The 25904-nt window shown below is 41.5% G+C and overlaps 1 protein-coding gene across 5 annotated transcripts in view; it reads left to right on the top strand.

Moving 5' to 3' along the window:
- The window catches only part of ARHGEF9 (Cdc42 guanine nucleotide exchange factor 9), a 204772-nt gene that overhangs the window by 130420 nt on the left and 48448 nt on the right, over positions 1–25904 (top strand). For all 5 annotated transcript variants that reach the window (XM_073799672.1, XM_033849558.2, XM_073799669.1 and 2 more), the window contains exons 5-7: positions 590–822; positions 5945–6074; positions 21696–21827. In XM_073799672.1, coding sequence (XP_073655773.1) covers positions 590–822; positions 5945–6074; positions 21696–21827 — 495 coding nt within the window. The remainder of the gene's footprint in view (positions 1–589; positions 823–5944; positions 6075–21695; positions 21828–25904) is intronic.

Below are 25904 nucleotides of genomic sequence, written 5' to 3'. Positions count from 1 at the left end.
ACTGATCCTCTGTGCGGGAATCTCTCCACTTTCCCTTCTGCACCCCTGTTTCTGCACTCTCCTCCATGGCTCTGAAGCTTTTCCCCCACCTGTTCCCACCAGTGAAGGGGCTTCCTAGTGTGTGCAAACTTTTCCTCATTCACAGCTCCCTCCCAGTGGTGCAGGTCCCATCCCTATTCTTTTGTCTCTGTTTTTTCTTTTTTCTTTTGCCCTGCCCAAGAACATGGGGAATTTTTTGCATTTTGGGAAGTCTGAGCTCTTCTGCCAGCATTCAGTAGGTGTTCTGTAGGAGTTGTTTCACATGTAGATGTATTTTTGATGTATTTGTGTGGAGGAAGGTGATCTCCATGTCTCATTCCTCCACCATCTTGAAGGTCTCTTTTATTTATTTTTATATATGAATTTTTACAGGTTGTCTAATTCCCAAATAATTTCTTTATTATTAAATTATGAATCAATGTAGGAAAGATTGACATTATCATTTTTATATTTCTACATAAGTAGAGGGTCTGTTTTCCCATTTCTCCAGAACTTCTTTTGGAGTTCTCAGTAGCCTTTCCCTTTCTCTCTATCTTTCCTCTGCTCACAGCAAGATGGATTCTGGATATACTCTGAGTACTGTAACAACCACCTGGACGCCTGTATGGAGCTCTCCAAACTGATGAAGGACAGCCGCTACCAGCACTTTTTTGAGGCCTGTCGCCTCTTGCAGCAGATGATTGACATTGCCATTGATGGTTTCCTTTTGACGCCAGTGCAGAAGATCTGCAAGTATCCCTTACAGTTGGCTGAGCTCCTCAAGTATACCGCCCAGGACCATAGGTAAGGGATTGAGGGAGGCAGGAGTGAAGGAGAGAGCCTCCTCTACATGTTAATCCTTATTGAGAATGTATGTCCTCTTGCCTTTTCTGAATTTCTGTTAGCTTATATACACAATGGGATGATGACATATTCTTGCTTACCTCTGAAGACTGTTGTGTATATAAAGTGAGACAATGCTTATCAGTTGCTTATAAACTTATAAATCAATATATACACAAAATCAGTGTTCATCATTATTGTACCACTTAGACACTACCTTCAGGGAGCTTATAGCCTGGTCCTTAGTCCTGAGTTCAGCCAAGTGAATCAACTGTTTATTCTACTCTGCTCAATAGAGTCAAATATCCTGGTAACAGACTGCCCTACTTGTACTGACCTTAGATTTCTTCTGAAAGGCTACACCCCTGGTCTTCTTTAGTCTTTTACACCCTCCTCTGCCTCATCCCAACTGTACCTTCCCCTTAGACACACAGCATGACTGGGGGAAAATAGACTTGAGACTTCCCCTGAAGTTTTCTCAAAGTTTTTCAGTATTTTCAAGAAAACCAACCCAAAAAGGATGAAGGAGCTTATCTTTCTCTGAATGGAAATGACACTCCTAACCCTCTATTAGTAAGGTATATTCTGGGAGTCATCTCCAACAATGGGAATGGTCTACAGTGAACCATCCCCTATTTTTTCATGTGCTTTGCTTCATAACCTAGAGCCCCCAGCCTATTTATAGCCTGCTTTTAATTGGTATTAAATCCGTGACCTTAGGTTTATTGCCCCAGCTCTCAGCTCTCTTCCTGATTGATCACTATAAGAATAAAGAAGGCCTTTGCTCAATTTCCCTTAGTTTCTGCTTGCTTCTCATCAGGCCTGCTTCGTACTTTCATTTGGCTCCACTGCCTGGTTTCCTTGGATCTGACTTCCAGACCTAGTTGCATAAGGCCATCGGTATGCGTCGGTTGGTTTTTTTTATGTCAAGCTTCTAGGCCAATCCCTAGGTTCATTTTTAAGTTGATGTTGTTCTTTAGCATATCATGGGTTATGTGCTTCAGTGGTCTGAAACCCTGGACAGATTTCAGATTTGAAACCAAATGTAGTAGCAGTGGACTCTCCCTTTGTATGAGTAACACCACCAGTGGTAACTCTGCCTTCCTTGTTCTGTTGGCTGTGAGCGAGGCAGGTGTAGAAGGACCTTGCAAAGGAGGACTCTGTTCCCTTCTCCCTGAGTCTGTTTACTAGCTGGGGAATAGTGGGAGTACTAATTAGACATGAAATTTGGAGGTGGCTAAATCTCACTTAAAATATTTAATACAACCCATTGCCAAAACTGAGTCCCAAGTTTTCTAAGGAGAAAACTTGTGAGAGCTAATAGGATGTTAAAGAACCCCAACTAAAATATCTTAATATTTTAAAAATAAAAATGGAAAACATTTATGGCACCTAAAATGGAAAGGGCCTTAGAGGAAGGTCTTCTAGTCAGACTTATTCATTCTATGGCTAGACAGACTGAGTCCCAGAAAGGGAAAATGACAAAGAGCAAGTCTGTGGCAAAGCAGGGACACAAAGTATGGACAGTGGTCTGGGAACCTAACTTTTTAAAGAGCGCTCCAGGTGATTTTCATGCCAAGGAAGATTTGTGAGCCATTGTACTAGCCAGTCTGGAAGGCCTTTTCTAGTTCTGCCATCCCATGTTGTAATGAATCTAAATGACCTCCACAGGAATACTTCAAGGTGCTAAGTGACCAGAAGCAGCCACTATTGCACCTAAATCTCAGTGGAGCTGCTTTCAGACCAGTGGTTTTAAAACCAGTATATTTAAAGAGTGATTCTCAAATGTTTTTATATCACAGCTCATCTCCACCTACTCCTGAGTGTCTGCTCTAAAAATTATACTTGTGGACTGATGATATTAACTAGGTAAATTATGTATTTACATAAATGTTTTTAAGAGCCCCCCAAGGACCGATTTTAAAGCACAGCCAAAAATTATGTTTGTCTTTTAGACCAAAGCAACCCCAGGGCCTTTTGGGTTTAGTGGGAGCCAACAAGATAGCATATCTCCCTGGGATTTCCCATTCCTGTGCACCTTCACCTTGTGAGTGGAACCCCTGCATCAAGGCCTTCTTATCCTCTGGGTCTCTGGTCCCCTCTCCTTCCACCCCTAGGCTCAGGGGTGCTGAGAGAATGGCTCAGGCAGTCGCAGGCTACATCAATCCCTGTCCTCATTTGGGGTGACCCATTGGGCCTAGCACTATCCCCAGGCCATGGGCCACTCCTTCTTGCAGGCCTCAGAAAGCTTTATCAAGGTGATAGCTCCTGTGATGCATGCCAAAGTAGCTTGGGTTTGAAGGCAATTAGAGGCTAATGCCAGGTTGAAGACTTAGGTTGATAGGTGTTCAGATAGGTAGGTCTGAAATGCAAGCAGGCAGAGTAGTCCCTGAGGGAGAAGATTAGGTGGATAGAGAGTGGTAAATGGAGAATAATACTACCATTGTTTACAGATGGGTGACATGTCCCCACCCCCCCACCCAACCTTGCTTAAGCTGCTAAGAAGAAAGACTACGAGAGGGAGGTTAGCTGACCTGCCTGGAACAAGACAATCTTGGTTCAGTCAGTCTCCTCACTAGGGTGCTGGGCTCAGACCTCATCTGGAAGCCTGAGGGCTCTGAGCAGGGTTCAGGCTAGACCACAGCTATTTACTTTTTTCTCTCACCCACTCCTAAAGCTAGTGGGGAAGGTTAGAGATGGTGACATACCCCCCTCTAACCATCATGAGAAAGGCAGCCAGCTAAAAATGGCAAAGGTTGACTGACAGTATGGCACAGTGGCAGTGATAAATTCATGGCTAAGTAGTACATGGGGTCAGGCAGAGGTAATAAGCATTCTCATGCCAGCACTCTCCAATAGGACTTTGTACAGTGATGTAAATGTTCCATATCTCTGTGGTTTAATATAGTAGACACTGGCCACATATGGCTATTGAGTACTGAGAAATGTAGCTGATGCAACTAAAGAACTAAATTTTTATTTAATTCTAATTAAATGTGGCTAGTGGATACCATATTTGACAGTGTAACTCTATGCTTTACCTCCTAGAAAGTGGCTTAAGGCATTTTCCTGATGCTCTCAAATCAGGGAGGAATAGCATGGGAGACAGAAAAAGGACCTAAAGAACAGGGGTGCTTATTTACGTCAGCAACTTCTGCACTGCAACCACCCCTTCTGTCATTACCCTACCTTGCTTCTAAATGGCAAGCTCAGATAGTCTTGCCAGGGAAAAACTTTGACAGTTTTACAGAGCACAATAACTCCCCCACAGGTTGGAGCAAGTAACTGTAAAAGAATGAAATGTAACAGAAACAAATGTAATATTCTGTAGTTTGGTCTAAGAAATCAACAATTCAAGGACAGACTGAGAGACATACAGCTTCTAGACAGCATATTTTAAAGAAATTTAAGAAGTATTGGTTGATCATAAGTTCAGTATGAGTCAGAAGTGAGATCCACAAGAAAAACTGGTAACAGCTAACATTCATTAAGGCTCAGGATAAAGAAGTTTTGGGGTGTGTGTGTGTGTGTGTGTGTGTGTGTATGTGTGTGTGTGTTAACAGAGTTGTCTTGAGACAGAATAGACTGGTTAGGATTTGTACTGAGTATCCTGTCACTGTAGGTGATAAAATGTAGTAACGTTTGAAGACTATGGTCTGGCAGGTGTGCAGAGAACAGACTGGAGCCAGGGAGGCCAGCTAAGAGGAGGTGCTGTGTCTCATCTGCCCTAGCAGTTAGAACTCCCTTTCTTCTGTTCCTATGATTGGTCCACCACCCCACACCTCAATGTATTAGGGAAGAAAAAGACAGTTGCCCTGCTCTTCTTTTTCTCTTCTCTTCTTTCAAGTTGGTGCAGGGACAGTGAGCATGTTAGTGACCACAAAGCATGTTCAGCTTCTCTAAGGAAAAGTTTGTTAAGACTGAACTGTAACTCATCCTCCTGCCTTCTCAACTAATTATTCCACCAAATGTCTGGGATCTAACTTTCAATCTTCTTTTCACAGGAGCCATTTGACTGGAAATTAGATCAGACAAACAGAAAACTGGGCAGGATGGTATAACCTTCAACAAGTGGGCCATCCAAAGTCCCAGGAAAATGGGGCCTAGGATTGTACTTCTGGAGTTAGAGGTTTTGAGAGACAACCCATATAATGTCTATACTAGAGAAATGTTTGTTTTATATTAATAATACTGCAGACATTTGCTGTGAGCCAAGAGTAAAACAGTTTTCATGGATTATTAAAACTTCAGCAAATTCTACTGTAATTCTCCCCATTTTACAGATGAGGAAACTGAGTCACTGAGAAGGAGAATGAGACTTGTCAAAGGCCACACCACTAGTCAGTGACTAAACTAGGGTTTGTGTTCAAGGAGTCTGGCTCCAGTCTCTGTTCTTAACCACAATGCTACATCCTATCTCTATATTGTATAGGAGGAAAGGTTTGGATGTTATTTTACTGTGACTTTGGGCAGAGTTCCCTAGAAATAGGTGCTAGAACAGATGGTAAAGTTCTCTGGACCATGCCATGTGTGAGGCTCCCTTCCTCATCCTTGGCTGGTTGTATCAGATAGGTACAAAAATAATGGCATAGCAAAGATGAGTCTGTTTCTCTTTCATAGAGAAAACGCCTGCAGGTAGGCAGTTTATGGCTGCCTTGCTGGCTCCATGATTATCAGAGACTCCTTCCAGTTTTCTCTTATCCTATCCTTAGGAGTATGGACCTTGTCCTTATGGTCTAAGATGGTTGCTAGAACTTCAGCCATCACATCTAAATATTCTTAAGCGTCAGGTTTAAGTAAGGACCAAAGAAGGACATGCTGTTTTCCTTAAAGGTAGTTTTTCAAAAGTTCTACCCAACATTTCTATTTACATATAACTGGACAGAACTTGATCATATAAGTCACCTCTTACTGTAAAGAAGGATAGAAAATGTAGTCTTTTGTACCATGTGGCATGGATTCTATCTAAAATCCGGGCTCTCTTGCTAAGTAGGAAGAGGAGAATGGATGTTAGTGTTGGCACCCAGCACATTGGTTCAATGGCACATTGACTCATCCAACTTGTAATTTTGTGTCTTCACAGTGACTACAGGTATGTGGCAGCTGCTCTGGCTGTCATGAGAAATGTGACTCAGCAGATCAATGAACGCAAGCGGCGCTTGGAGAATATTGACAAGATTGCCCAGTGGCAGGCCTCTGTCCTAGACTGGGAGGTAGGACCCTTACTAACAGGGACATTGGAGAGTCTGAATACCTTAGCCAGAACCTCACATCTTAGCCAAAGATGAGCAAAGAGTAATTATATTTGAAGAGCATCAGAAAGGATTTAGATTAGAGCCAAGGCAAAACTTCCTGCTAATAAGAGGTGTTGTGTACTTGAATAGCTTTCTAAGAAGGTTGGAGAAATCTCGGTTGCAATATTTCATTAGGAAAGGAAAGATTCATCTATTTGGGTGTTTCTAAGAAATAATTGGGTTGACTCAGTAGCCTTTCAAAGCTCTTTCAAGTCCTGGAATTTTATCACCACCAGATGAACACTTGGATGAGGAGTAATAGGTACTAATTCACTCCCAGACACAGAGTGCAAGGTTGGTTCTCTGATGCAGGCCAGCCAACATACTTCTTCTTTTCCTCTTGGTGAGATCACCTCACCCTGACATATCTACTAGTTCTATCCAAGCCTGCACACTTCAGGCCACAACTATCATCCCTGCCCAACTGACAGGCCAAATTCTATTTTTTAATTATCTGCTTATAAAAATAATCCCTGAGCCTTCCATTCTATTGGAATTGGTCACGACTTCTCTGAACTCAGAAAGCCTTCACTAAAGCATTGTCTTCTGAGATGCTAACTTTCAGAGGATATACACAGCCTAACAAATAAATGGAGCTTTTGCCTCTTATGCCACTGCTCTGTTGAAGTTCCTGAGGTGTCTGTTAAACAGAAAAAAGAGCTGTGAACTTTAAGGCCTCACAGGTACCTGTGTGTTAAGTACACTATTTATTGTTTCTCTCTTGTGCCCATCAAGAGAACCAGGAGTAATGACATTTCACATTTATCTCTCAGACCCAAGTTATGAAATCTGACAGTCCACAGCTAATATAACCAAGATAGGAGAGGCAGGACATGCTACCAGGGAGGAGGTGGCAATCTTAAGCTTCATGATCATAGTGTAGAAGTTGAGTCAGCTCCCCATTCCTCTGGCCTCCACACAGGTATAATTTCTTGTAATTTGAGAGCTAGTAGCTCTCTAACTTGTCATATAGTTTAGCACATTCCAAGGGAATGAAACAGCCTTACAGTTACTTAACCAATGTCCAGAAAAAGTCATCTTTCCTTTATTCTGCTACTTCTGTTCCTCTTTAATGTACATGGCTGGAAATGTCCACAGTTCTGAGCAGCTGGCATATTTTTGAGTCTTATTTGAAGGATAATGTCCCCATACAGAGTAGAAAACAGCAGTGATTCTTTGAGATGCAAGGAGAGGAAGGAATCTATATAAAGAGATCTTCTTGCTCATAAGAAGAAAACAGCACTGGCACAGACTTATTAGGAAATCATGGATTTTCCTTCCCCTGTGTCTGGTTTGCTTTGGATAGTTTCCTGATAAGAGGGCTGGATCAAATGACCTCTAGAAAGATCACTAATTCTCAGGCACTCTGAAACTGTGGCTGATTAGCAGGCCTCTTTTTCTCTACCCCTGTGGGGATTCTCTGTAATAGGATGTTCCCAGCAGCAGTTGTCTTTCTATTCCCTGAAACAATTTTCCCCTTCCCAATACCTGGAAGACCTTCTAATCCCTCCATGGGCTCTTGGCCTCCAGTCCCTGCAGCTGGGGCCATGGGAGACCAAGAATAGCTTAAAATTCTTTGGCCTGTTCAGGGAGCTTCACTAACACCTAACATGAAAGCACTGAACTATGATTTAAAGACTCAGCATCTCAGAAGGAATTTTATTTGTGTTTGTCTATAGTTGGGGGTTGGGAAACAAAGGAAAGTCTTTCGAATAGGAGGCAGTTACTTTCTGCCTCCTTTGTTAGCATGATTGACTGGTCCTCTAATCTCATCCAAGCCCACACAACCCTGCTTGACAAAGTCCTTCTTTATTTAAGTTAGTAAGAAGAAAAATTCCTTGTGGTTAACTTTTCAGACTCTGAGGTCACTGTGCAACTGACCAGCTTCAGAAGGTTTGCCCTCTATGAAGCATTTTCTTTAGCAAGGCCTGATGGGTACATTTCAGAGGCCAGGACCAAAGTTTCGATCAAGTGTGCCATATCTAGTCTTAAATATTTCTAAAATGTCAGAGTCAGTAGGTCTTTTAGGGAACTCCCCAAAGAACATCTCTGGCCATGTTTATGCACATGTGTGTGCGCACACACACGTGCACACATGCAAACCTTGTAATGATGGTGGAAGTCTGAGAAGCCTATTCCTGACTGAGGCCAAACAGCAAGTCAATGACAAAACTAAAACTTGAATCTAGTCTCCAGATTCCCTGGGGGATATTCTTTACACTGCTGCACCACATACTCTTCCAGCCTTCTGCTTCCTACAGCCCAGTTGCTTCCCTTTATGATATTGCAGGGACTTGTTTCTGCAGTAAAGTGTCCATATCTAAGCAAGAGAGTAAGACTGCCTTGGGGGGAAGTCCAACTCCCGGTAAGGCTAAAGGTAGATGAGTGCTGGGGAGCCTCCCACAGAAAGCAATAGGATATGTCCATTCCATGGCTGGTTGGCTATTGGCTTGGGTGGCTCAACCTCACTGATTCCCTGGTATAGGTTTTTTCTATGTTCCACCTACCCAAGCAGTTGGACATTCAGAAAGAAGTCCTGCCAGCTTGGTGGGTGCAGCTGTGGACAAGCCTTGCAAATCAAGAAAATGAAGCAGTGCTTTGCTCTCTCTGCCACTCACTTGCCTCCTCCACATGTTTGAATAAACAGGGTGGGTATCAAAAGCATCTACATAATAATTTCAGTTTGATTTGTCAAATGAAAAAGAAGAGTCAGGAGACCTTCAAGATGGCGGAGGAGTAAGACATGGAGATCACCTTCCTCCCCACAAATACATTTGAAATACATCTACATGTGAAACAACTCCTACTGAATGTTAGCAGAAGACCTCAGACTTCCCAAAAGTAAAGAAATTCCCCACGTACCTGGGTAGGGCAGAAGAAAACAGAAAAAACAGAGACAAAAGAATAGGGATGGGACCGACACCTCTGGGAGGGAGGAGTGAAGGAGGAAAAGTTTTCACATACTAGGAAACTCCTTTACTGGTGGAGACGGGGTGTGGCGGGGGAAGCTTTGGAGCCATGGAGGAGAGCACAGCAGCAAGGGTGCAGAGAGCAAAGTGGAGAGATTCCCACACAGAGGATCAGTGCCAACCAGCACGCACCAGCCTGAGAGGCTTGTCTGCTCACCAGCCAGGGCGGGTGGGGGCTGGGAGCTGAGGCTATGGATTCGGAGGTCGGATCCCAGGGAGAGGACTGGTGTTGGCTGCATGAACACAGCCTGAAGGGGGCTAGTGCGGCACAGCTAGCCAGGAGGGAGTCCAGGAAAATGTCTGGAACTGCCTAAGAGGCTAGAGACCATTGTTTCAGGGTGCACGAGGAGAGAGGATTCAGAGCACTGCCTAAACAAACTCCAGCGCTGCGTGCGAGCCACGCCTATCAGCATGGACACCAGAGATGAGCATGAAATGCTAAGGCTGCTGATGCAGCCACCAAGAAGCCTGTGTGCAAGCACCAGTCACTATCCACACAATCCCTCCCAGGAGACTGTGCAGCCCACCACTGCCAGGGTCCCGTGATCCAGGGACAACATCCACGGGAGAAAACATGGCATGCCTCAGGCTGTTGCAATGTCACACCAGCCTCTGCCGCTGCAGACTCACGCTGCATTTCATACCCCTCCCTCTCCCGCTGGGCTGAGTGAGCCAGAGCCTTCTAATCAACTGCTACTTTAGCCCCTTCCTGTCTGAGCGAAGAACAGATGCCCTCAGGCGACATACAGGCAGAGGCAGGGCCAAATTAAAAGCTGAACCCCAGGAGCTGTGCAAACAAAGAAGAGAAAGGGAATTTTCTCCCAGCGGCCTCAGGAGCAGTGGATTAAATCTCGACAATCATCTTAATGTACCCTGCATACACAGAATACCTGAATAGACAACGAATCAGCCCGAAATTGAAGTGCCGGACTTTGGGAGTAACTGCAAACTTGGGGTTCACTTCCTACATCTAATTTGTGTCTGGTTTTACGTTTATCTTAGTTTAGTATTAAAAGTTTATTATCAGTGGTAGATTCATTTATTGATTTGGTTTCTCTCTTCTTTTTTTATATATATATAAATATCTATATTTTTTTTCTTTTTCTCCTTTTCTGAGTGTGTATGTGTATGCTTCTTTGTGTGATTTTGTGTGTATAGCTTTGCTTTTACCATTTTCCCCAGGGTTTGGTCTCTCCATTTTTTAAATAATTTTTATATTATTTTAATTTTAATAATTTTTAAATTTTATAATTTTTAAATTTTTTATTTTAGTAACTTTATTTTATTTTTCCCTTTTTTCTCTTTATTTCCTTCTTCTTTCCTTCCTTCCTTCCTTCCTTTCTTTCTTTCTTTCTTTCTTTCTTTCTTTCTTTCTTTCTTTCTTTCTCTCTACCTTTTCTTCTAGATGTGTGGCTGAAACAGTCTAGGTACTCCAGCCACATGTCAGTCCTGTACCTCCGAGTAGAGAGAGCTGAGTTTAGGACATTGGTCCACCAGAGACCTCCTAGCTCCACATAATATCAAACAGCAAAAGCTCTCCCATAGATCTCCATCTCAATGCTAAGACCCAGCTCCACTCAATGACCAGCAAGCTACAGTGCTGGACAACCTATGCCAAAAAACTAGCAAGACAGGAACACAACCCCACCCAATAGCAAAGAGGCTGCCTAATATCATGCAAATGTCAAAACACCGCAAAACCCACCACTGGACATGGTCCCGCCCACCAAAAGACAAGATCCAGTCTCATCCACCAGAACACAGGTGCCAGACCCTTACCAGGAAGCCGAAACAACCCACTGAACCAACCTTAACCACTGGGCACAGACAACAAAAACAGTGGGAACTACGAACCTCCAGCCTGCAAAAAGGAGACCCCAAACACAGTAAGTTAAGCAAAATGAAAACACAGGGAAAAACACAGCAGACAAAGGAGCAAGGTAAAAACCCACCACACCAAACAAATGAAGAGGAAATAGGCAACCTAGCTGAAAAAGAATTCATCATAATGATAGTAAAGATGATCCAAAATCTTGAAAAAGGAATGGAGAAAATACAAGAAACATTTAACAAGAACCTAGAAGAACTGAAGAGCAAACAATGATGAGAAACACAATAAACGAAATAAAAATATTCTCTAGAAGGAATCAGTAGCAGAATAACTGAGGCAGAAGAATGGATAAATGATGTGGAAGGTGAAAGAGTGGAAATAACTACTGCAGAGCAGAATAAAGAAAAAAGAATGAAAAGAACTGAGGACAGTCTCAGAGACCTCTGGGACAACATTACCGCACCAACATTCAAATTATAGGGGTCACAGAAGAAGAAGAGAAAAAGAACAGGACTAAGAAAATTTTTGAAGAGATTATAGTTGAAAACTTCCCTAATATGGGAAAGGAAATAGTCAATCAAGTCCAGGAAGCACATAGAGTCCAATACAGGATAAATTCAAGGAAAAACATGCCAACACACATATTAATCAAACTATCAAAAATTAAATACAGGGAAAAATATTAAAAGCAGCAAGGCAAAAGCAACAAATAACATACAAGGGAATCCCCATAAAGTTAACAGCTGATCTTTCAGCAGAAACTCTGCAAGCCAGAAGGGAGTGGCAGGACATATTTAAAGTGATGAAAGGGAAAAACCTACAACCAAGATTACACAGCAAGGATATCACTCAGATTTGAAGGAGAAATTAAAAACTTTACAGACAAGCAAAACTTAAGAGAATTCAGAACAAGCAAACTGGATTTACAACAAATGCTGAAGGAAATTCTCTATGCAGGAAACACAGGAGAAGGGAAAAATATACAATAACGAACCCCAAACAATTAGGAAAATGTTATTAGGAACATACATATCGATAACTACCTTAAATGTAAATGCATTAAATGTTCCAAACACAACACATAGACTGGCTGAATGGATACAAAAATAAGACCCGTATATACGCTGTCTACAAGAGACCCACATCAGACCTAGGGACTCATACAGACAATAAGTGAGGGGATGGAAAAAAATATTCCATGTAAATGGAAATCAAAAGAAAGCTGGAGTAGTAATTCTCATATCAGACAAAATAGACTTTAAAATAAAGACTATTACAAGAGACAAAGAAGGACACTGCATAATGATCATTGGATCATTCCAAAAAGAATGTATAACAACTGTAAATATTGATGCACCCAACATAGGAGCACCTCAATACATAAGGCAAATGCTAACAGCCATAAAACCGGAAATCGACAGTAACACAATCATAGTAGGGGACTTTAACACCCCACTTTCACCAACGGACATATCATCCAAAATGAAAATTAATAGGGAAACACAAACTTTAAATGATATTCTAAACAAGACAGACTTAACTGATATTTATAGGACATTCCAATGAAAAACAACAGAATACAGTTTCTTATCAAGAGCTCATGGAACATTCTCCAGGATAGATCATATCTTGGGTCACAAATCAACCCTTGATAAGTTAAGAAAATTGAAATTGCATCAAGTATCTTTTCCAACCACAATGCTATGAGATTAGATATCAATTACAGGGAAAAAAACCTATAAAAACTACAAACACATGGAGGCTAAACAATACACTACTAAATAACCAAGAGATCACTGAAGAAATCAAAGACAATATCAAAAAATACCTAGAAACAGATGACAATGAAAACACAATGACCCAAAACTCTTGGGATGCAGCAAAAGCAGTTCTAAGAGGGAAGTTTATAGCAATACAATCCTACCTCAAGAAACAAGAATCATCTCAAATAAACAACCTAACCTTACACAAAAAGCAATTAGAGAAAGAAAAACAAAAAAATAACCCAAAGATAGCAGAAGTAAAGAAATCATAAAGATTAGGTCAGAAATAAATGAAGAAGAAATGAAGGAAATGATAGCAAATATCAGTAAAACTAAAAGCTTGTTCTTTCAGAAGATAAACAAAATTGATAATCAATTAGCCAGACTCATCAAGAAGAAAAGGTAGAAGACTCAAATCAACAGAATTACAAATGAAAAAGGAGAAGTAACAGCTGGCATTGCAGAAATGCAAAGGATCATGAGAGATTACTGCAGGCCACTAAATGCCAATAAAATGGACAACCAGGAAGATATGGAAAATTCCTTAGACAAGTGCAACCTTCTGAGGCTGAACCAGGAAGAAATTGAAAATATAAGCAGACCAATCACGAGCACTAAAATTGAGATGGTGAATAAAAATCTTCCAACAAACAAAAGCCCAGGAACAGATGGCTTCACAGGCAAATTTGATCAAACATTTAGAGAACAGCTAAAACCTATCCTTTTCAAATTCTTCCAAAGTATAGAAGATGGAGGAACACTCCCAAAGTCACCCTGATACCAAAACCAGACAAAGATGTCACAAAGAATAAAAATTCAGGCCAATATCACTGATGAATATATATGCAAAAATTCTCAACAAAATACTAGCAAGCAGAATCCAACAGCACATTAAAAAGTTCATACACCATGATCAAGTGGGCATTACCCCAGGAATGCAAGGATTCTTCAATATACACAAATCAATCAATGTGATAAACTGTATTAACAATTTGAAGGAGAAAAACCATATGATCATCTCAATAGATGCAGAAAAAGCTTTTCACAAAATTCAACACCCATTTATGATAAAAAACCTTCCAGAAAGTAGGCATATAGGGAAGTTACCTCAACATAATAAAGGCCATATATGACAAACCCACAGCCAACATAGTTCTCAATGGTGAAACACTGAAACCATTTCCTGTAAGATCAGGAACAAGAGAAAGTTTTCCACTCTCACCACTGTTATTCAACATAGTTTTGGAAGTTTTAGCCACAGCAATCAGAAGAAAAACAAATAAAAGGAATTCAAATCGGAAAAGAAGAAGTAAAACTGTCACTGTTTGCAGATGACATGATACTATACATAGAGAATCCTAAAGATGCTACCAGAAAACTACTAGAGCTAATCAATGAACTTGGTAAAGTAGCAGGATACAAAATTAATGCACAGAAATCTCTTGCATTCCTATACACTATGATGAAAAATCTGAAAGATAAATTGAGGAAACACTCCCACTTACCATAGTACCAAAAATAATAAATACCTGGGAATAAACCTACCTAAGGAGACAGAAGACATGTATGCAGAAAACTATAAGACACTGATGAAAGAAATTCAAGATGATACAAACAGTTGGAGAGATGTACAATGTTCTTGGATTGGAAGAATCAATACTGTGAAAATGACTACTACCCAAAGCAATCTACAGATTCAATGCAATCCCTATGAAACTACCAGTGGCACTTTTCACAGAAGTAGGACAAAAAAAATCTCACTTTGTATGGAAACACAAAAGACCCTGAATAGCCAAAGCAATCTTGAGAAAGAAAAACGAAGCTGGAGGAATCAGGCTCCTTGACTTCAGACAATACTACAAAGGTACACTAATCAAGACAGCACAGTACTGGCACAGAAACAGAAATATAGTTCAATAGAACAGGATAGAAAGCCAGAGGTAAACCCATGCACCTATGGTCACCTTATTTTTGATAAAGGAGGCAGGAATATACAATGGAGAAAAGACAGCCTCTTCAATAGTGGTGCTGGGAAAACTGGACAGCTACATGTAAAAGAATGAAATTACAGCACTCCCTAACACCATACACAAAAATAAACTCAAAATGGATTAAAGACCTAAATATAAGAGCAGACACTATAAAATTCTTAGAGGAAAACATAGGCAGAACACTCTATGACATAAATCACAGCAAGATCCTTTTTGAGCCACCTCCTACAGAAATGGAAATAAAAAAATAAATAAACAAATGGGACCTAGTGAAACTTAAAAGCTTTTGCACATCAAAGGATACCATAAACAAGAGGAAAAGACAACCCTCAGAATGGGAGAAAATATTTGCAAATGAAGCAACTGACAAAGAATTAACCTCCAAAATTTACAAGCAGCACATGCAGCTCAACATCAAAAAAACAAACAACCCTATCCAAGAATAGGCAGAAGACCTAAATAGACATTTCTGCAAAGAAGATATACAGATTGCCAACAAACATATGAAAGAATGCTCAACATCACTAATCATTACAGAAATGCAAATCAAAACTACAATGAGGTATCACCTCACACCAGTCAGAATGGCCATCATCAAAAAATCTACAAACAATAAATGCTGGAGAGGGTGTGGAGAAAAGGGAACCCTCTTGCACTGTTGGTGGGAATGTAAATTGATACAGCCACTATGGATAACAGTATGGAGGTTCCTTAAAAAACTAAGAAGAGAACTGCCTTATGATACAGCAATCCCACTACTGGGCATGTACCCTAAGAAAACCATAATTCCAAAAGAGTCATGTACCACAATGTTCATTGCAGCTCTATTTACAATAGCCAGGACATGGAAGCAACGTAAGTGTCCATCAACAGATGAATGGATAAAGAAGATGTGGTACATATATACAATGGAATATTACTCAGCCATAAAAAGAAATGAAATTGAGTTATTTGTAGTGAGGTGGATGGACCTAGAGTCTGTCATACAGAGTGAAGTAACTCAGAAAGAGAAAAACAAATACTGTATGCTAGCACATATGTATGGAAACCAAAAATAAGAAGAAAAGTTGTTCTGACGAACCTAGGGACAGGTCAGGAATAAAGACGCAGATGTAGAAAATGGACTGAGGACACGGGAAGGGGGATGGGTAAGCTGGGACGAAGTGAGAGAGTGGCATTTACATATATACACTACCAAATATAAAGTAGATTGTTAGTGGGAAGTGGCCACATGGCACAGGGAGATCAGCTCGGTGCTTTGTGACCACCTAGAGGGGTCGGATAGGGAGAGTGGGAGCCAGACGCTAGAGGGAGGAGATATGGGGATATATATATATATATATATATATATATATATATATATATATGTATTGCTAATTCACTTTGTTATACAGCAGAAACTAACACACCATTGTAAAGGAATTATACTCCAATAAAGATGTTTAAAAACATAAATTAATTTAAAGAAAAAACAAGAATCATAGAAGAAACCTTCACAACTTAATCTCCCTTGAAAAGGAATTATGAAAGAGGGTGGAGAGTTAGTACCACACCGGCAATTGGTGCCTGCTCAGTAAATCAGAGCATTTTGCTAGAGAGCAGGAGACCTTGTACTGTAACCACACGTTACCGGCCCTCAGTTTATTCAATGAACATTTTGGATTTATTTGCCCACCTCCAGTTTCCATCCTTGCTCCCTGCCAGCCTATGTGTACTAGAGTTCATGGAGTCCCCCATGCTCTGCCCTACCCCCTAGGGCTTCTAAAAAATCAGTGGATGAGTGAAAGTACCACCTATACCTCTAAATAATAATAAGTGCCTTCAATCAGCTTAGGGGAGCATCAGGAAGAAGAACATGTTCTCACGAATTGCAGTTTCTAGGAAATTTCTAATTTCTCTGATGCTGATGTTTGTTTATGCTCTCACATTGCTACCCTTCACATGCATTAGATCCACTTGAAGGTAAGGGGAAGGAACATATCCCTGACAGCTTATTTTGTTTTTTTCCATTCTTTAATTGTTCTTTATTTTTTATTTTTGCAAGATTTTTTAAAACAAATTTATTGGAGTATAATTGCTTTACAATGGTGTGTTAGTTTCTGTGTATAACAAAGTGAATCAGCTCTATGAATACGTATATCCACATATCCCCACCCTCTTTTGCCTCCCTACCGCCCTCTCTATCCCTCGCTTCAAGGTGGTCACAAAGCACCGAGCTGATCTCCCTGTACGATGCAGCTGCTTTCCACTAGCTATCTATTTTACATTTGGGAGTGTATATATGTTAGTGCTACTGTCTCACTTTGTCCCAGCTTACTCTTCCCCCTCCCTATGTCCTCAAGTCCATTCTCTACATCTGCTTCTGTATTCCTGTCCTGCCCGTAGGTTCATCAGAACCATTTTGGGTTTTTTTAGATTCCATATATATGTGTTAGCATATGGAATTTATTTTTCTCTTTCTGACTTACTTCACTCTGTATGACAGACTCTAGGTCCATCCACCTCACTACAAATAATTCAATTTCATTTCTTCTTATAGCTGAGTAATATTGCATTGTATATATGTGCCACATCTTCTTCATCCATTCTTCATCTGTTGATGGACACTTAGGTTGCTTCCATTTCTTGGCTATTGTAAATATTGCTGCAATGAACATTGTGGTACATGACTCTTTTGGAATTATGGTTTTCTCAGGGTATATGCCCAGTAGGGGGATTGCTGTGTCATATGGTAGTTCTATTTTTAGTTTTATAAGGAACCGGCATACTGTTCTCCATAGTGGCTATATCAATTTACATTCCCACCAACAGTGCAAGAGGGTTCCCTTTTCTCCACACCCTCTCCAGCATTTATTGTTTGTAGATTTTTTGATGATGGCCATTCTGACTGGTGTGAGGTGATACCTTATTGTAGTTTTGATTTGCATTTCTGTAATGATTAGTGATGTTGAGTATTCTTTCATGTGTTTGTTGGCAATCTGTATATCTTCTTTGGAGAAATGTCTCTTTAGGTCTTCTGCCCATTTTTGAATTGGGTTGTTTGTTTTTTTGTTATTGAGCTGCATGTGCTGCTTGTAAATTTTGGAGGTTAATTCTTTGTCAGTTGCTTCATTTGCAAATATTTTCTCCCATTCTGAGGGTTGTCTTTTCCTCTTGTTTATGGTATCCTTTGATGTGCAAAAGCTTTTAAGTTTCATTAGGTCCCATTTGTTTATTTTTATTTCCATTTCTGTAGGAGGTGGTTCAAAAAGGATCTTGCTGTGATTTATGTCATAGAGTGTTCTGCCTATGTTTTCCTCTAAGAGTTTGATAGTGTCTGGCCTTACATTTAGGTCTTTAATCCATTTTGAGTTTATTGTTGTGTATGGTGTTAGGAAGTGTTCTAATTTCATTCTTTTACATGTAGCTGTAACCCTGACAGCTTCTTTTATATCTTTTTTTTTTTCTGGAGATTTTTACCAGGATCCCAAGTTTGCAGCTCATATTTGAGAACTTGATTGTGTGTTGTTGTGATTTCCTCCTCATAGCACCCTTCCCCCATAGCCTGGTTGTATAATACTCAATAGCATGTTCCAGTTTACCATTGGACGTTTGAATCCAAAGAAGTTGGAGAAAACACAAAAGCCCAACGTGATGACAGCAGCAAAAACATCTTTTTAAAGCTAAATGACTTGATGAGGCATACTCTTTGGACCAGGAGATCAAATGTGGAGGGATAGATTTGTTATTTCCCTGCTTTCCTCCTAGCAGGCAGAATTGAATATAAACTCTGAGAAGGGTAGCATTTCCTTTGTCCTCTCCCTTGATGTGCTCAGGGCACAACCCTACATCAGATAATCAGCCTATAATTAGAATGAGGTGCTGGGCATTGGGATATTGAAATGAATGAGATGTAGCCTTGACTATCCAGTGAGGGCAAGTATGTTCCAGGCAGAGAAAACAGTGTGAGCAAAATTCTGGAAGAATGGAAGAGAACAGAAGGCATGTGGAGGAGTGGGAGGTGGGAAGAGATTGCACTTGAGGGGTCAAGGCAAAGAACTGTGTAGTGCAGTGGGGCAGAGAGGGCAAAGTCTGATTGCTCTAAACTCTGAGAGGTCCCTCTACCTTACATGAGCTTATTTCATGTTCTCAAGCAGCCATGTGATTTGAGTCAAACAGGAACCTTTGAATTAGCCCCATTGTCTAAATGAGGAAACAGATTGTGATTAAGCTACTTCTGAAGGAAATGAGTTGACGGCAGCACTGGGCCCAGAACTGAAGTCTTTGAGGTTCTTACCTTAGAAATTTCCAAAGCAGCTGCTTTTTCCATTAAGGGATCATTATTTTGCTGTGGTTTGATGGTTTAGAGCATGGACTTTTGAGCGACTCTCTCTTGGATTCTGCCACTTTCGGCATATTACTTCCAATTTCTCTGACACTGGTTTGGGGACAAATAGCACTACATCCCTTATTGGGTTGTATTAATAGGAATATGTGGCACAGGATTTAGGGTACACAGTAATAATCAAGGTAATAACTATCACTATATGGAGCTTACAGTGTGATGTGTACTTTTGTAAACACTTTATATATGTTAACTTATATAATCCTTACCACAGCCAAATGAGGTTGGTAATGTTATCATCATTTTAAAGATGAGGAAACTGAGGAACAGAGAAGATGAGTTAACTGACAACAATCACCTTGGTGAGCATAGAGGTGTATTTTTTCAAGTTTTTTTTTTTTCTTGGTAGAGTGGCATCAAGTGGCATTTTATGGCAAGTACTTAAAACAGAATTGATAGAATTGGGTTGCTCCTAGCTGGTGCAGTGTGTAGACCAGATGCCACTGAGTAGTCCTCCTGGTCTGATCATTCTCAGCTTAGCAAGTTGTGCCTTTAAAAGTCATACTGGCCATCTTTGTATAGCATTGGCCCCTTTTATAGCGTTCTTTCACTTCATACATATTCAAAATGGACTATAGTACATCTTCCTGGCCTGCCTCAAGGTGGGGCATGGCCAACTGGTACCATGTTCAGCTTCCCATCCCTCCAACAGGAAAACCTTGCATGACCCCCACACTCTGAGGGATTCTTCTCCTAGCACTGGGCCTCCAGAAGTTCTGTGCTAGTATGTGGGCCCCTCAAGGAGGAGTGTTTACCAAAGTTCCAGGGAACCCCTGAGGTGTAGTCTGGAGTCACACTAGTATCTCTGAGCTTTCTTTTTTTTTTTTAACATCTTTATTGGAGTATAATTGCTTTACAGTGGTGTGTTAGTTTCTGCTTTATAACAAAGTGAATCAGCTATACATATACATATGTCCCCATATCTCCTCCCTCTTGCATCTCCCTCCCACCCTCCCTATCCCACCCCTCTAGGTGGTCATAAAGCACCAAGCTGATCTCCCTGTGCTATGTGACTGCTTCCCACTAGCTATTTTACATTTGGTAGAGTATATATGTCCATGCCACTCTCTCACTTCATCCCAGCTTACCCTTCCCCCTCCCTGTGTCCTCAAGTTGAGCTTTCTTTTTGAGGTTGTATTATTAGAAAATATTTCCATTGAGCTCCCCTTTTTCTTTCCATCCCTTAGACTGAAAAAAAAGTGATATGCTCAAGAATACAATTTCCTGATACCCTTCTCTTTGGGCCACTGCCCTGCCTAGACTGTTTACCTCTGATTGTTTCTGGGGAGATGCGGGAACCCCCATCTCTAAAGTTGACTTGAAGCTTTTCAGTACAAGGCTGAGACCTTAGCATTAGAGTATCAGTGCTAAGACCTTAGAGATCATCCTCACATACCTCATTTAACAGCTGGAAAACTGAGACCCAGAGAGAGGAAGGGACTGACTCTCCAGTGACTTTTTGGCCTAGAGACAGTATAACATAGTGGCAAAAGTGAACACACTCTCTGGAGCTGCAGACTTGTGGTTGGATTGTGGATCTTTGGCTAACTAGCTGGGTGACTGTGGCTGATCACTTGACTTCTTTGTACCTCAGACTATAAAGATGACAGCAAGACTATCTACCTCCCAGGGCTACTGTGATGCTCAGAAGAGACAGAGTGAAAGTATGTAGCACAATGTCTGATCCCTGTAGGTGCTCGATAAGTATTAATTCTCCTGAGTCAGGGGGCCACTTCTTTTTGTCCCCATGGTTTGCCTTGCATTCCATGAGTTCTGAGCATACCTATATTAGACTCCTTTGCTGACATGTAAGCTCCTCGATAACAGGGCAAAGTCTGGCTTGGCATCTGACATAGACCCCCACATATCAGAGTTCCCATAAATAAGAGGCCCTTGGAAACTCTGTAGAATAGAATTAGCTAGATGTTCGGTGTTTTTGGTGTGTGTGTCTGATTCTACATAGCAAGAAATATAAGCAAGTTATTCAGGCTTTCTGGATAACAGACCAAGGTGATGAAATTTCCTGTTTAATCAGTGATTTTAATGAACTGAGAAAGGAAGGAAAAACAATTTTGAGAGGGTGAATGGATTCTCTTTCTCTCCTTCAAACATCATCTCCTTCTTGTCCTTCCCTGTCTTGTTTTACTTGTCTGGGAAGCAGAGAGACTTCTAGCACCTGCTCAGGCTTTACTCTTCAGGTACAAGAAAGAGACTAAAAGTCTAGAACTAGGATGAAAGATTGGGGCAGAAAGAGAGATTTAGAGAAAAAGAGAGAGGGAGAATAAGAGAGAGAGAGACAGATAGACAGACACCTCATGGCAGCTGGTGCCTCTAGGGCCAGAGAGCAACTGGCAAAGAAGGACTATAGCAGTCCTGGGTAGTGGGGCTCATTTGGCCTCAGGGTAAACAAGAGTATGGGTCTTTATAGCTCATGGAGCCTTTCAGAGATTCCCAGAGGTCCCTCCCTCCATCCTTTCTTCCTCACCGGGCCCTTTCTGTCCTCCTCCTGTCCCAGCCTATGCCGAGCTCTAGGTGCCTCCAGGCAAGTGAAGGGGCCATCCCTCCTGCCTGGCTGCCTCTCACTATCACATGTCCTTCCCAGGGCGAGGACATCCTAGACAGGAGCTCGGAGCTGATCTACACTGGGGAGATGGCGTGGATCTACCAGCCCTACGGCCGCAACCAGCAACGGGTCTTCTTCCTGTTTGACCACCAGATGGTCCTCTGCAAGAAGGTAACCCCACCCCTTTCTTCCCTGAGGGATATGGGCACCCCAGGGGGCACCACACCCTTCCTCTCCATCATCCCCAGTTCCCAACAAAGTGGGCTAACCCTGCTGGGCAAAAACAAGACAATATATTGGCAGCAATTCCATATCAGGATCACTGGTATGGCATGAATATCACAAGCAGGGCTGGCTTATGGGCAGTGAAATTCTGAAATTGGTAAAGTTTGTGTTGGTATCTTTTATACACTTTTCCCTCCTGCCCTTCATGGCGATCTTTCTCACTCTTTTCGACCCAGAGCTGATAGCCTGCTGATTTGCACCAGTTGTGAAAAATATTGAAATATTTCTATCCCAGTTGGTGAATAAGTGGCTTCCCTGAGCACCTCCCCTCATTTCTACTCTAATGGCTTTGACCATCTGGCCCCTTACTGCCCTAGGAACCAACAAGGGACCTCCTACTTTACTCTTACAGGTAAGGTGCCTTACCTTTGTGATACAGGAATTTTCCCTGTTCCCCTACCCATTTCCTATACAAGTTGTGTCACATCCCTATAACTCTCAGCTGTGCTCTTCTTTACCCTCCCTTCTCTGTAATCCATTTGAGAAAAGGTCTTGCTCTTGTGATTAACTCAGCATGAGTGTTTGTTTCTTGGTATCTTCTCCTTGGCAGGCAGGAGGATGGCATATGTTCTCAGCCTGATTCCTCCTGATGGGATACTGTTTCCTCCACCTCCTCCCTTAGGATAGGGAGTTCAGATCACTTTTAGTTCCAGGGACTGGCTGGGGAGAATTTGGGACCAGGGAAAATAAAAGAGGAGGGGAAAACCAAAGAATGCTTAAAGTGACTTTTTATTTATTTATTTATTTTGCGGTATGTGGGCCTCTCACTGTCGTGGCCTCTCCTGTTGCGGAGCACAGGCTCCGGACGCGCAGGCTCAGCGGCCATGGATCACAGGCCCAGCCGCTCCGCAGCATGTGGGATCTTCCCGGACCAGGGCACGAATGCGCGTCCCCGCATCTGCAGGCGGACTCCCAACAACTGCGCCACCAGGGAAGCCCTAAAGTGACTTTTTAAATTCACCATCCTACCCTTGGCTCTTTCTCCATAAGCCATTCCCTTTGTTCTCTTCCTCACCAAGTAGCAAATACCTCTGAAAGGGAATACTAAATCATGAAGCACCAGGTTAAACACTGCCATCTTTTCCAGCGTGGAACAGGAACCACACATTTGTTTTTAAGCCCCCTGTTCTCTGTGTATACCACATCTTGCATTAAATCTCTGGCTATTTGCCTTTGACAGTGGATTGAGGGAACAAATTGAGTTTCAAGTCAAACTGCCTCAATATTTGAGAATAAGCTTTAAGTGCCAGCTCTAGAACTGATAGCACACTAGTTAATGGAGAAAATTACTGCCTTGGTCTGGACCTGGCCCTGGAAGAGAGAACTTTTATGAATCTGGAAATTGGCCAAACACCCAGCCTTCTTATTATCTACCCCCAACTCTTCCTTAGACGTCCATCAAATCAGGAGGCAGGATTTTTGAGGGTTAACTTATGTAGCCAAGGAAATTCTCAGCATATCAGTCATGTCACCAATAGGCATGTGCTCATTCTTCCCACTGAGCCATGCTTACACTCAGAACAACCAGTTGTAGAGAGACACAGAAAAGAGATTAGGAAGCTGGTTTATTTTAGCGTTGCCCACCACTCACACCCTGTTAATTTAAGCATCTGTCAGCCAAGGCTGAGATTACTTTAAGGAAAATGTGAAACTCAGCTCTGCAAAGTAGTAGCTATAGGAGACACGGCCAGGAGCCAGAACACAAAATAGTGAGGCAAAGGCTAGAAATAAAGGGAAGAAACAACATGGACAGTGAGCTAATTTTAGGAGCCAGGGGACAGCAGAAAACTAAAATGGAATGAGAGTCAGCTCCAGGCCAGCTAGTAGAAGCCAGTGATTAAGGAGAAACCAGAAGCCAAGCCAGCCAAGCGGGCAGGGTGTAGCAGGCAAAAAGGATGACAAAAACAAGAGAAACCTTGAAGCTAGCATAGCTTTCTTCCAATGGGAGCCTTCTTGTTCTAGCAAGAACCATGGCCTCCCCTTCCAGAAAAAAGCTATCCATATACCTGGGCCTTCTTGACTCTGGTTTCTCAGAGCATGAGAAGCTACAGTTTGATTTTTCAAAGCCTATTAAAACTAAATCTGATGTTTGTGTTGAGGCTATGGTTGAGGATTTCTATTTGGTACCTGCAATAGGCCTTTCTATTCAGCAATAGGGAGTAAATTTTTTTTTTTTCGGTACGCGGGCCTCCCACTGTTGTGACCTCTCCCGTTGCAGAGCACAGGCTCTGGACGCGCAGGCTCAGCGGCCATTGCTCACGGTCCTAGCCGCTCCGCGGCATGTGGGATTTTCCTGGACCGGGGCACGAACCCGTGTCCCCTGCATCGACAGGTGGACTCTCAACCACCAGGGAAGCCCTGGGAGTAAACGTTTGAGAAATGACCATGGCACCAAAATAAGGTATAGAAAGAGACAAGGTCTTTGGTCTGCTGGATGGTTGAGGGACCTCTTGCCATTGCTATAAAAGCCTTTCCTCTTGAGGTAGAGCTGGAAGAAATGGATAAATCTTCCTGGATATGAAGAATCCTTTGGCAAAGGAAATCTACAGAGGAAAAGGGCCAGGACTAGAGCTGGGCGAGTAAGACACTCACCTCAGGCACAGAGTTAAAAAGGAGGCTCCAAAGCACAGTAATCCTTTTTACAGGGAAGAAAGGGGACAAGAAAGCTACGTAATCAAATGTGGCTGCATAAAGCTTTCTGATGAGTTCATATATAAAAAGGAGGACAAAACATGGGCCTGTAGCAAGTGGATATTCATATGTAATATTTTATATGTATAGGATATTTAATAGGAGTGACAAAGATTAGTTTCATGAATCTTACAATGAGTCAAAGTTAGTTTTTAAAGATTCTAAGACAATATCAATGATTTAAAAAGATCTTTTCAAAAAAAAGAAGAAAAAAGAAGTGATAGTCTGTAGTCTGGCAACTCTCTTCAAGGGACAAATAATTTACTATTAACACAGGAACTTAAAACCTCTCTGTCAAGGGAAAAAGAGACTGTAGTCTGGCAACTCCCTTCTAGGGACAAATAATTTACTATTAACACAGGAACTTAAAACCTCTGTCAAGGGAAAAAGAGCATAAACCTGTTGAGGGGCAATTTAAACCTAAGGTATCTGAGGTTGTAAGAAAGCACTTCAGTGCTCTGAATTCATTCTTTCATGCTATAATTATTGAACCCCTGCTCTGTGCCAGTCAGCTCTGCCTTCTTAGAGCTTGTAGACTAATGGAATTTAAGTGTAATGTAATTTAAAAATACATACATCACTGGGCAATGAAATAATACTCAGATGTCCTCAGCAGAATTGCTGTAGGTAAACTCAACGGAGTAATGAGTTACAGGAGATCTATGACAACACTATAGATGGGAAAATGTACCAGTTTTCAAAATATAAAAGATTCTAGGAAATACAGATTGACAATAAAATAATAATGAATCAACATTTACTGTGCACCTCTATGATTCTGTTCTAAGGCCTTTACATTCATTAACTCAATTTAATCCTTACAACAAACCCATGACGTAGGTACTATTATTTTTCCCATTTTAAATATATGTAAAGTGAGGTACAGAGAAGTTATATAATTTGCCCAAGGTGATATTATGTCTAGTGAGCAATGGAGCCAGGAATTGCATCCAGGCAAGCTGACTCCAAATTCTTCATTAGTAACCTCTATGTCATTATTGTCATTGAGCTTGTCAGAATTCTATAATAGATACTTTTTAACATCTTTATTGGAGTATAAATGCTTTACAATGGTGTGTCAGTTTCTGCTGTATAACAAAGTGAATCAGCTATATGTATACATATATCCCCATATGGCCTCCCTCTTGTGTCTGCCTCCCACCCTCCCTATCCCACCCTTCTAGGGGGACACAAAACACCAAGCTGATCTCCCTGTGCAATGCAGCTGCTTCCCACTAGCTATCTATTTTACATTTGGTAATGTATATATGT

The sequence above is a fragment of the Tursiops truncatus genome, chromosome X (genome assembly GCF_011762595.2).
Source record: "Tursiops truncatus isolate mTurTru1 chromosome X, mTurTru1.mat.Y, whole genome shotgun sequence".
Lineage (NCBI taxonomy): Eukaryota > Metazoa > Chordata > Mammalia > Artiodactyla > Delphinidae > Tursiops > Tursiops truncatus.
Note: the sequence above shows the minus strand (reverse complement) of the source record. Positions and strands in the feature narration are given on the sequence as shown.